Source organism: Cataglyphis hispanica, chromosome 2 (assembly GCF_021464435.1).
Source record: "Cataglyphis hispanica isolate Lineage 1 chromosome 2, ULB_Chis1_1.0, whole genome shotgun sequence".
NCBI lineage: Eukaryota > Metazoa > Arthropoda > Insecta > Hymenoptera > Formicidae > Cataglyphis > Cataglyphis hispanica.
In genome coordinates this window covers 15,057,865-15,071,412 of record NC_065955.1, presented here as the reverse complement: position 1 = coordinate 15,071,412, position 13,548 = coordinate 15,057,865, and the positions used below count along the sequence as shown (strand labels likewise).

Below are 13,548 nucleotides of genomic sequence, written 5' to 3'. Positions count from 1 at the left end.
TTTTATACATAACACATAAATTCTGCGTTTCTGTTAAAAAATTAAAATTTTGCGTGTTTTTTTTTTAATATAGCTATTTTATATTTTGTGCGGATTGTTTTTACTTATCAATCCTTACTTATCAGCAAAATATTTAATTTTAATAAAAATTTATGGAATTATTAAATATGTCGTGCTCAACTCTATATAAATATTGCAAAATCGACGTCTTTTCAAAGCTAACTATATTATCCAATCAATTAACATTGTACATTATTTTTTTGCTATTTTTCTTTATAAATTTATCTTTGTAAATGCAAAGTTTTGGTGTAGCATCATATCATCTGTAGATGAATAAATACAATATGAAACAGATTATAGCGTATATATTGAAGCTAATAATTTATATAATGTTTAAATAAATTGTATAAAAATTATAAAAAGTATATCATTTCTCTCTCTCTCTCTCTCTCTCTTTCTCTCACAAAATATATAATAATTACAAAATGGTATATAAATAACGTTATTGAAAAATAAATTGTATAAAAATGAACTGTTAAAAAGTAATCATTATTTTTAAGCGCGCTTTGGTAAAGGAGTAAATATTAGTGCTTGAATGATGTTTCGGCTTTCGCTCGAGAAAGAGAAACGACGTGAGAAAACATCTTTCGCGAAATATTGTCGCTATTGCGACGAACGGTACGAGCAGATCTGTCACATTCTCGTACGAGATGCGGCAGCTACGCGTATACCGCAGAACATTGGCAAAAAGTTGTTGGGAAAGTTCGCGCGAACGTGCAACCGTGTCGGGGCAAATTGGCCTTTTTAAGGACCCGACGCGCTGGACTCGGCAGATGTTGCTTCCGTCGAAATAGCCAAACGTACGGATTCGCGCTTCTCAACTTTTCTGCAGTTGATGCCGTGCCAGATGCGACGGACGATATAATTCGCTTTTCGCGAATTTCGCCTCTCAATATTTGCTCCTTTTACGGCGCGATGATAGTTCATTCTAGAAGAGATTCAGGGATTTCACTCTTAAAATTTTTTTTATCTTCCGCGTTACACGATATTCATCGGATAATAAAATAGGAAAATATGTTGTTTATTATAAATGAAACGCAAAATTTTTGAAATTTATCTAACGCGTTATATGAACGGGAGTTATTTATTGTAATTTCGAATTGAGATTAGATTACATTCACACTCGTGAAAGTGTATGGGAATATTTTTTGATACAAGCATTATTTATTATGTGAGAAATTATTATCATGTATTAAATAAAAAATTGCTACCTTACTTAAACGTAAAATATAATTAATGGTATAAGTTTAATTAACTGATAAAATATATTTAAATATGAAATTAGCAAAAAAAAAAAAATTTTTTTTTATTAATATTTGATATATACGCGTATTTGTGTCTGTAAAGGAGCATTCTTTTTAAGATGGTTATGTTTTGTACATATATATGTTGCTTTTCTGGATAACATAATGCATGTAAAATATACTATACGAACATAATAAATGATTAGTGCATTATAATTACAGATTGCAAACATATATGGAACAATGACAAGAATGAAAGCAATAATCTTACTAATAATCTTGATGAATGAACAAAGATAAAGAAGCTGAGACTACTCTTATTATATTTTCTGAAAAATCAAATGAATAGTCATTCTCTAATAATTATATGCTATTAATTATGAAAACGCAGGGCAATCAATGTTCATTAGAAAACAAACGTAAAATTTGTCTTTAAATCAATCTTTTTTTAATAGAATCAATTTATAGAGAGCTTAAGATCTTAACAATAATAATAAAGCTATTACCTTAAGAAAAGTTAAATTTAAAGAAATTGTTTTTTAAATATTATTTATATTATGAGCAATTTTAACGTCTAGTTTGATGAAAAATTCTGGAATTATTACATTTTATGCAGAAAACGAGCGCTAAGACTCATGTTATAACGTTATACGTCACGTCCGTATATCGACTTAATCGATACGTCCAATAAAATGTCGACACCTAATGGAAGTACCTGCAAACTCGCGTGTACTTTCTCATGTACACGTGTACATACGTATGTACCGATTAATTCGCCGCCGTTTCATTACGTCGCCATGTACGGAATATGTGTTTGGTAGAAGTAGGTAAACTCTACACGTAATTTCCTGCGCTGCGATTCGCGCGACGTTCTCGCCTTCGTACGGATTGTTTGAAATCGGCTTACAAAAAGTAAAAAAAAAAAAAAAAATAAGCAAACCGCATCTAGGAATAACGCGGAAATTGTGTTTACTTGTGGACTATTACATTCTGCCTAACCTGACATCTTTATAAATTCACGATGCACATCAAACCAAAAATCCGTTTGCGTTCATGATTTTATGAATGGAGAAAATGCAAAATTAAAACAATTTGCTTACAATTTCGATATTTGTACTAATATTACATTACAAATATTTATGCAGTATTATATATATAATATTAAACGGATGTTTTCTGCGTTATATGTTTTATTTCTGGTGCGTATCAATATATTGTATTACAGATATGCTATATGTGTGCTGAGTATTGGCATTACTTTCTATATATATATATTGTTTTTATTATTTATTTAATTTTAAAACGCGCAAAATCTAAAAATTTAATACTTAAACTCTAATTCTTTTGCCATAATATTCTACCATAATATTTATAAAATTTTTGAAATAAATAATTACAATCACGTAATGATGCTTTTACGTACGTGTTATAGAATATAAATTTTATGATCCGTAAATGTGTAAGTTTTTTCTATTTTTATTAAAAATTTTTAGTTTAAAATTTTAGTAAATTTTCCAAATAAACAGATACACTAATATTTGAAATACTTCTCTTAAGTTTGAAGAGTTTGATTTTGGTGCATTAAAATATGTACAAAGGAAATCGCTACAGCCGTATAAATCTATCCGCATATTATTATTGATATTATATAATTCCAGAGAATATACCAAAATCATTTTATCTCTATTTATTATCTCTGGCAGACTTTTCAGCAAATTTGAAATCTATTTATTTGCATCGAAAATTTGATCGGATTTAATCAATATTTGACATTTTCTGATATTTAATATCTAAATTGAAATCTTAGACTACACTTCAAATTATTTAATATATACAAAATGTTTTATACGCACACATATACTAAAATATATAAATTATCAGCATCGTTTTATTTTTAATTATTGACAATTCAAAAATTGCGATTGTTTTGACAGATACAATTACCTTGCGTTTTGGCCTCTAACATTTGCCTCTAATATTCGAAAAAAATATGCGACTGGCTTAAACATCTGATATGCATCTAATTAAAAGAAGATGTAACCTTTTTTCGCGTTATGTACCTCGCAAATAGCCGACACGAACGTATCGTAAGTTTGACCGAGCGAAATTGAAAACGAAATTCGACAGTCCCAGCTCGAGCTTATTCTTACAAGAATCGGCAAGTGCTACGGAAGAATTTAATTTCTCTGCGACACAATTAAGTTTTGAATGTAAGATATTATTTAATTATTATTCTCATGTACTTATTCTCAGCCGCACTCAAAGATAACGAATTGACTTGTGCTAACAATAAGTCTCGCGAACGAGAAGAACCGAGAAGTAGATCGATGCAGCTGTCAGACGGGTTTCCACGAAGAATACGGAATTAGAATGTTATTACGTGAGACGCGCGGCCGCTTTAAGGACAGAAACATATTTCGTAGCGGAACGATCTTTACATTTGCATACATAACGTTCTCTCTCTCTCTCTATGTTTACACTTTGCGACGCTGCGTATATCTTGTGCCACGTATTATTTATATTTATACTTTATGCCCGAGGAGAACAAAATATCGGCATCGGCAAAATAAACGACTTCGATATATCTGCTGCAATAGCAGCGGCGATCCATTCTCTGTTATTAATGTAACTAACTCTTTTGTAAGATATATCTTACCTTGTTGCTGTTCTGTCCCATATCGAGCTCGCGATTATAACGCTTCTCACCGTAGATCCAGTCTTGGATTACCTTTTGGATTTCCGGCTTTTCCGGATCCACTAATCGAAAGGCAGTGATATTGGTCCCGCCGTGCCTGAATTCTTCCAAGTCGACGGTATGCAAGTCCTGAAAAGAGGAGAATTCCGATCAATCGTGACATAAATTCCTATTATCAATCACATATTTCTGTGCTAAATCATGGAATTTTATATCAGCTATATCACACATTCCATGTGGTGTATATATATGTATTCCATAATGTATTATCTTTTCTATTATCACCTTTTATGTAAATATTTATAGTTCCATTTCCAGAAGATTTCTACTTATGATTTAAATATTATTTTTATAAATGTTATCTTATATTTTAATAAACATTGTATCACACAAAAAATAAAATATAAATTTGATAATGCTACATTTTTTAAATTAAAATAAGAGTAGACGCGAAGAAAGGATGATGAAAATAATAAGTTAAATTTTAAAATGAGTAAGAAAGTTTTTTAAATTGGTATAACTTTTTGTCTCCGAAACTCTGTTTTACGGTATATAATGGATTAATTATGTAAGCTAAATTTCCATCAAATTCAAAGAATGATAAAAATAATAATAAAAAAACAACAACATGATATTAAATTTTTCCGGAGGATTTCCTCTCATAATATAACGTTCTTGGACTTATACTTCGGACTATGTAGGGTTTTAATCATTTTGACAGATGTCAAATCTAGTAAAGTTGGGCGATTTTTGTGTAATTTTCAAGAAGAGATTAATGTTTTGTTTAAAACATTTTCTATAAGAGTTTTGCCAGTTTTTATTGCATTGCAAAAATTTTGTCCGATTTGTTAGAGAAAGAAGCATTCATATTGTTCCCATTCTCTATATCGCTTCTTGTCTTTTTGATACCCTTATTACTTTTGATATTTAATTTATAATTTAATAATCGACTGCAAGAAAAAAAATTGAAATATATTTTGTGTATGACAAACTTGTAAAAATATATTAAATGTTTATAGTGGAGATTGGTGGACGCAAACACATTACAGAATTAGAATAATGATAAGAATTATTACAATAATTGTTTTATATCATTTTCATAGATCATTCTCATCGCGTATATCTCTGTTTTGAAATTATTCTAATATATATATATATATATATATATATATATATATATATATATATATAATATTACAGGATGCAATGAATCTTTTTTTTCTCTCTTTCTCTCCCTCGTCATTATTTTTGCCACAATCGACACCTGAACATGAAGAATGTGTAAGTTTGCATTCACGGTGATGTATTCAGTGGCTATCAGCGGGAATAAAGATAACTCAAGCATAGGAGGATCTGCTTCATGCTGGTATCTGTATCAGTGACGCTGGTGGTCCGACGTGATTTAAAGTCGCATGCAGCTCGAAGGCGCATCCCAGTTCCCATCTTTTCGAATACTCGCGTAGAATCGCGTCGCCGCGGCCATTTATTATCCTTTGTCCCGCATACGGGAACATGATGGATAAGTTCGATATTCCCGATCTGCTGTCTTCGCAAGTAAATCGACACACTTGGCGACGTACCCACGTTCCCGATGTTGCGCGGATCGATTGACCGTCGCGTCGATGATCGATCATCATCTCGCCTCCGGCTACATCCGGTCCATTCTACTTCGAGACACATTGTAACACGACATCGAAATCACACTTGCCAAGTACAATAATGCGCAATAGTTACAGATGACGCATTACAGTTATAAACTTTACTTCTCTTTACTTTTTCTTATTCTGTCTTCTATTACTTCTATAACGATTGTTGCAATTATTAAATCCAAAAAGGCAATACGTGAACATGAATCTCATAAAAAGAAGCATTTTAAAATATCATTAATTCTTAAATTATTATGCAGACTAATTTAATAATTGTACTCATAATAAAATGAAATGTCAATATATAAGATCAATTTTTTCTTAATAAAATTATCGCATAAAGAAAGCGTCAACATTTTTGGGAAAAAAAAATATCAAAAAGCTTTTCGATAAATAAAAATATACAACAGTTAATAAATAATAAAGTTTTAAAACAAATATATATATTGAGCAAATAATGATTTTGAAAAAAGAGTCTTCTAGTTAAATCTTTGTTAACAAAAAATTAATTCCAAACCCAGATTAAAAGATTTTAAATTATTCTGTATATGAATGTAGATAAAAGAAAAGATAAAATTTAGAGAAATGGTATAAATATGTGACATAATTATTATGAAGATATGATTAGAATACATAGCGTCAAATGAGTAAATCATTTTTAAACAGGTAAGACAATGCAAAAAAAAGTTTTCAATGATAAAATTAATAATTATTATGTTTTAATGTCCTCCCAGCAAACATACTTTTATAATTATATTATAACTATATTATAACGGTAACATAATTCAGTATAACCGAATATAACAAGTAATATTACAGGAATGTAACATGTAATATTCTCGTTCCTTGTAATTTCCCTCAAGGAAGCAACAATGTTAGCAGTTATATTTTAATTATAACAATTATATAATGTTATATTATTGATATATTAAGAACATAACTATAATAATATTAAGATATAACATACTGATTTAATATTTATATAATTTTGTTATATGAATGTTATAATTTTTAATTTATGAATATATTATTAATGAATATACAGCACAAGAAGGTGCAGAAACATTGCATATAGATATGTATTTATAATATAATATAATATATACAAATGTTTTTTTTAACATATATACGTTTTCTAAAATGTTATAAATATTACTTTAAATTATACGACAAAAAGACTTGGGTAGACATAATTAAATAATTAAATAATTAAATTTAAATCATTTAACTCGTAAAATGCAAAATTTTATTTATATTAATATTAAAACTGTATTTTATGTCTTAAGTAGACAACAAATATGATAAATAAGATATATAATTTTAACTTTTTCAGACATTTATCCGTCCGATTTCTAAACGATCAGTCTAATATCTGAATTCCTTATGTTGAGATCAAAAAACTGATGAAAATAATTTTTTAATTAAACATTTTTTAATTTTCAGTTGCTCTCATAGCTAAAACTTAAATGCGAGATAAACGCATTGCGCGTCGCATAGTGATAAAGAAACAAACTAGCGAATACTATTTTTATGTTATATATTATTTTATTACAATTATGTTCTTAATGTATCAATAAAATAATATAATATCAATAATTTTATGTTATATAAATATTATATTACGAGTATAACTATTCTCACATATATTTAATAACAACAGTAAATAGATGATGATATATGACAGTTATATAATAAATATATAACAGTTGTTATTTTAATTTTTATTCCAAAGTTATATAACTGTTATAATATGTGTTTGTTGGGCTTACTTAGTTTTTAATAAGCTTAAAATTATTACTTTTACTAATTAAAAAATTATTACGCTGCTCCATTTATTCATTAATATACATATAATTTATTTTAATATATAATTTAATAAAACTATATACTAGTTATAGTCGCCAAAAGAGTAATTTATGCTGGTAAAGTAAGGGCAACGGAGAGGAAAATCCGAAGAACTCTTGCGTGTAAGAACGCAACGGCGCAAATGCGTTATTGTACGTGCCGGTGTAACTTCTTCCAGTATGACGATCCGCAGCAGCAACATTGTGTCTCTCATCTCACATGTGTGACATTTTATTAACATGTTTTAAAAACGTGCACGGAAAAAAACTGTGTGCGCGCGTCATCACACGGGATGCGTATATCACGCATAAATGACTATTGATCGATGGCAACTCGATCCGATGGTCACGGTCCCGGCATGAATATCTGTCGGATACTTTTCATCCATAACGTTGATGGAAAACAGATTGCTGTATCCTCGGCTCGCCTATTCGTCTCGATATGGGGGCCGTGTAAATATACACGCGATATCGGATTTTCGTTCACTTGCAAGAGCAACAGAGGAGCGAGTAACAAAGGGACCAGTTTTATTCTCAGCATGTTATCATCGCGCCCATACGGAATATGGATGCGGATCCGGCAAGTATATTGCTTTTCACACGGCATATTGCGCACTGCGCCCGCGTAGCCATCGTAGCCGATGCGAGATCTGTCATTAAATTTTCGTTCGCTCGTAACTTGTTTGAAACGAAAACAGCCGGCGCGTGCGAATATGTGTTCACGGACGCGGAGAATATCGTCGAAGCTGTTTGACAGATGGTTTATGTGTTGCAGAGATGTGTATTACTGCGTTGTACAACTATGTTCGGTTCGGTCATACGTCAAAGTTATTTTATACAGAAGGCTTTTAAACATCTAATTTGTATTCCGTTACATTTATGCATTTATTCGACGCGACAATTATCGATCGATAGGTATTATTTCAATTTTTACAAAAGAACAGATTTGATTTAAAACTTTTATCGTGGTAATATTTCTCAAACTTTATGTATAGAAATAAAAATAAAAAATAAAAAATTGATAATTTGTTTTTATAATTAGCTTAAATTGTATAAAAGATCCGCGCAAGAATTAAATCTCAATTTTTAATTTATGAATTGAAATTTCGTTTTGAACATTTGAATAAATAGATTATTGTCTGATAATATTGGATTATATGTTCGAATTTAATAATTAATTATTTATTGCTATTTTGATAAATAGTTGTGCGTATTATTATTATTATTATTCCCTTTTAGTGAAAACTTGGCTTCTCTTTAAGTGATTTCCAAAATTTTACAGTTTTCTGATTAACTTCCTTACATTTTTCTGGTTTCACAGTTTCCTGAATAAAGACCGTTAAGTGTCTTTTTATTGAGCGAAATTTTGCTTGGAAAGTTTTCTATTTCACTGCGAAACAGGATATTTCCGATCTCGAGAGTTCCAAAGAGAAACGCGCGAAAATCCAGCGGCGTATCATCGTACAAGCAATGGATGTCCGTAATAAGCGCCTTAATGGTGGTTAAAGCTATAATGACTATAATAATCATCGTAACCGTAGCGGGCATATTAATCGTAATGATCGCACCGGAAACCACAACGATACGACGATGCCGCTAAATTCGGAGGTTGCTGGAAAATTCGCGCGGTCTCCTCTACAACCAAGGTGTCTGCGGGAGAGGACGGACGCCCATAATTTCATTGCGAAATCACTGTTTCATGGGGCGGACTTAATTCGATGAAGGGTAATCCGTCGAAAGCCAAGCTTGCAGTGACCGAGCAAGAATCATTAATGCTCTCACCCGTTCTTCGCGGCGTCGGGTAAACAGCGCGCTGCAACGATGTGTGTGTGTGTATCTATATTCGCCCATGTAACACAGCTGTGCAGACTTCCTGACCGTGGAAAGGCCAGGTTGATGGATGATGGCCAATTTTTCCCTCCGAGAGCCTTGACGACTGGCCGACGTAAGTGAAAATAAATAGTCTCCGAGTTGGGACATATTGTCTCGGGAATCGCGCGCGGCACCGTTAAATTTCTACGCGCGATGGAAATCAGCCGCGACACTAAGCAATTATTAAGCAGCCTTATCCTTTTCATCTCATCGGGCTCTTCCATGTCGACAAATCTACCCGCGCTTGTCTAATAATTTATCACTCGCGCTTTTCCGCCCTGCATTAGATTGCATCGTTTACTCGGTTTAATGTTTTTTTAAAACCGCTTGCGCCCATTTTTTTCTCGCTATGTGCTTCTTTTGCATGCGTAATAATTAATATTAATGAGACAAGCACATCTTATATTTATAAATTAATATTCTCTACTAATAACGTACTATTGCACGATGCATATTTTACAATAGGATCATGAAGAGTAATTATATATTATTAATGGAATTTATGGCTGATTTTCATCGATCTTCTTCAAGTTATCGTTGAAAGCTAAATGGATGATTTATCATATGTAAGAATTTATTATTAAATCTACGCAACTGCTACCTCGTGAATTGATACCAGTGATCGTCAATAAGAATTTGTCATCAATACGAACCTGCGTAAGACAAATCGTCCGTCGTCAGTAGAATCAAGGGAAAGAAGCATAGCTCGATTCTTTCGCGCGCGCTTGAACAAATACCATCGCTGATTTACATTTTAATGGATCTAAATTGAAATCTGGTAGGAAGAGGGAGGAGGAGGTGCGCCAAGATAAATTGCACCGCTTGCGGTTATATGGCGTGTCCGTTTAAAGCCCTATTTATTTTTTATCACTTATATTGCCGTCGTGAATGTTGACGTCGACGCGACGACGATTTCTCGTAACGTCTCGCTCGTGCGACAAGATGTCTCCTCACGGATGCTTCCACTCGCGTCGCCGAGACGGCTGTAAATTACTAATTATCCTGAGACAGCTTCCAATTTTAACTACTTCCGCCCTTTACTCGTTTGAGTGAACGTTTCGTCAAGTTGCGCGTTTTGCGCTCGCATAACATTTTCATTATCCTCGTTACGAGTTTGCAAACAAATTTACAACAAATGAATTTTAATTCTTTATTCGCTATTAAAATTAAGAATTCATATTGGTGATTTTATATAGTGATAAACTGCGCGCTTTCGTTTCAACCAAATAAATCATTTGTTAACATTATTCTTAGTGTCTTCTTTCTTCTGAATTTGTATTTTAATTTAACGAAATAATTGATAATTTACACTGATTTTTATTCCAAACTTCCTGCAAAATATTAATGCTTTTTTAATTTCATTAAGTAAGTCTAAAGATCTTCTTTCTGGTATAATTAATTTTTTATCCATCTTAATAGCTTTTAACAGAGCTTTTAATCGAGACATTATTATCAGTATTCTATATTATTGTTGATTTAATGTTACTGGAGATAATTATAACATGCAATTGATGAATCTTTAAATAATGTAAAATAACGATATTGTTGACATCGATAAGATCTATCAAATTTGTTTTACTGCAAAGCGGGATACTCAAGTAGATTATTACATTATTCGAGATATAATGATCGAGTAAATTTGCGGAAATAATACCGCGGAGACCATTTAATGCTATATCGACGCTATTCGACGTTTAACTACATCTTCAATCACGGCGAGTCAACGGCAGTGAATGGCAATCTCTGCCGTGGCTAAAACGCTACCGTTTTTACGATAATCGATTTCTCACCGTTTTAGCAGTAATTTACGAGGGACTCGAATATTCCGGGAGTAAAGTTATCGATCTTCGACCTGCGCGAGAACGTAAAGTCTTTCGGCATAGCTCTTTCGATTCGTTTGACATTTCGTAAAACTGGAAAATCCGCAGATGGCTCAGACGATGAAGAGCGATGAAGACGATTAGCCTTACGAGCCTTACGACGCGCCTGATGTCATTTCGCGGATCTTACGCCTACTCCGGATTACCTTGTGTCTTACGACGAACGCAAAGTTGATTAGTTTAATCTCAGATACCTACCAGGGAAGTGATAAGGTAGCTGTGATAGTCGCTCATCATTCCGATCTGCTGTGCCTGTTTCAACACATCGTAGATCCTCTCGGTGGAGCAGTCCAGCACGATATGCGATTCTGCAGAATTCTTGATCTGTTTTAGTAGCGGTCTGAAACAGAATAACAATTCGTTTATTAAAGATAAATAAAATAGCTCGATAATTAAAAAATAAATGAAAATGCAAGTAAATATTAGAGCAACGCGCAGATAAAAAAAGGAAAAAAAAAAGAGTAATAGCTTAGAAAATTAATAAACTTGTCATTCGCAGAATTAATGAATGAAGTACGTCGACCTAATTAATACAAGAAAGACAAATGTCAAATATAACATCAAGTTTGCGTGGATGTGGAATTTTCGCGGAGTACGTTTGCTTTTGTGATGCTCTTGGAGGACGGAGCGGTTCCGATTCCGGACATGCTTTCCGCCGTGTACCACTGATAAAAATTTCATACTGCTGCTGGCTGCTCTCCGGTCTCCCGGCTGCCCTTCGGATTCTCTCTCTCTCTCTCTCTCTCTCTCTCTCTCTCTCTCTCTTGCTTCCCGTCATTCAACATGTACGATAATGCGAATCTCCTTATGCAGCCCGTGGAAGTCGGGGGCTCGACTCGCCATGGGAATTTTTCATGCGCTATGCATAATTTAGCGAAAGTGCCCTTTATGCGCACGTTGCTCTCGTAGCCGTATCGTCTCGTGAATTTCACCTCCATTCCCACATCCGTCGACGACGATTGCGCCTCTTTCCGCGTCTGCGACTTTATCGAACAGTGAAACGGAGAAGGAAGGGCGTTGACAGAGGAGAACAGAGAGTTATGATAGTTTTGAATTATAAATATAAAAGTTCCACTAGAGAGAATCGTATCTACGAGTAATTATACTTTCGACTGTTAAAGTAGATTCATATTGCGTCAAAAAATTATAGCCTTATCAAAGAGTTGCCAAATTATATTGCGTTACTTCGCAACTTTTTACTGCGCTTCTTATGTGAATATAAATTTTAGAAATACAAAATAACTATAAATAAATAATGCAAAATAATATAAAATATTTCAAAAAATATTTTATTCGAAAAAAACTTTATGGACAGACAAAGATATATTACAAATATATAAAGAGGAAACATTATTTTTAATTAGTGACACCCTCTGGTGGAATACAAGATAAATTTGTTTAAAGAAAAATAAATTTAAGAAAATGAGGGAAACATATTTAGCCAAATATTTAGCGAAAAGTCATTTCAAGCTAAATACGAACAAATTATTAATTTATTTTTATGTATGTCAATAATTTTTCAGAATTATAAAAAAGACTATTCACAATTGTAAGTATTAGCAATGGTATTGATCTGATGATTGGCATTATGGCCATAACAATTCTTCATAGCAGCTGTTTACTATAGTAATAAAAGTGCATTCGACAGAAAGAATTACATATTTTTCGCAATAAAATACTATCTTTGGATAGCTTTACAATATTAGAGAAAGAGACGTGAAACATTTTGAAGTAACTTTATTACGTTTCGATGCCAATGACTCGCACATTTTGTCACCTTTTAGCTTCCTAAGAGTTTACAGCATTTTCATCGCGTTGCTTGGCAGTTCTGGCTTTTACTCGAGACTACCCTAAGGGCCGGAGCTAGTTAAAGCCATTTGAGAAATTCTCTGTGAGAAATTCTCTTTTTTAACATGGTACTCGAACGAACCGGTTAGTTGATTAGTCCCTCAGTATGCTTGTTTAAAACTATTCGCGCATTTTTTGAAAAATTATCTGTATTATTAATTGGATTTTTAAAAAAATATGTGTTCCTAACGTCTAAAACAAAAATACAATCTTTTTCTTGTAACACACTTTTGTTTTTATTTCATTTTTATGACAGTGCATGTGTATGTGTAAAAAAAAACATTTAAATACATAATATATACATTCATATACATATACGTGGAAATATAATATTTCAAAGACAAATAAAAAAATTTTTCTATGTAAAATTAAAATCTGTAAACTAAACTGATTGAGTTTAATATCGTTATCAATAACAAGTCTATTTTGTCAAAACATTAAAGAGATTTTTTTATGTAG

The 13,548-nt window shown here is 32.2% G+C and overlaps 1 protein-coding gene across 5 annotated transcripts in view; it reads right to left on the bottom strand.

Moving 5' to 3' along the window:
- LOC126856659 (glutamate receptor ionotropic, kainate 2) overlaps positions 1-13,548 on the bottom strand; it is a 136,133-nt gene that overhangs the window by 26,317 nt on the left and 96,268 nt on the right. For all 5 annotated transcript variants that reach the window (XR_007688382.1, XR_007688383.1, XM_050605407.1 and 2 more), the window contains exons 5-6: positions 11,440-11,581; positions 3,961-4,128 (exon numbers count right to left, since the gene is read on the bottom strand). Coding sequence is in view for 3 of the 5 variants with exons in the window: in XM_050605407.1 (XP_050461364.1) it covers positions 3,961-4,128; positions 11,440-11,581 (310 nt within the window). In the remaining 2 variants the exon portion in view is untranslated. The remainder of the gene's footprint in view (positions 1-3,960; positions 4,129-11,439; positions 11,582-13,548) is intronic.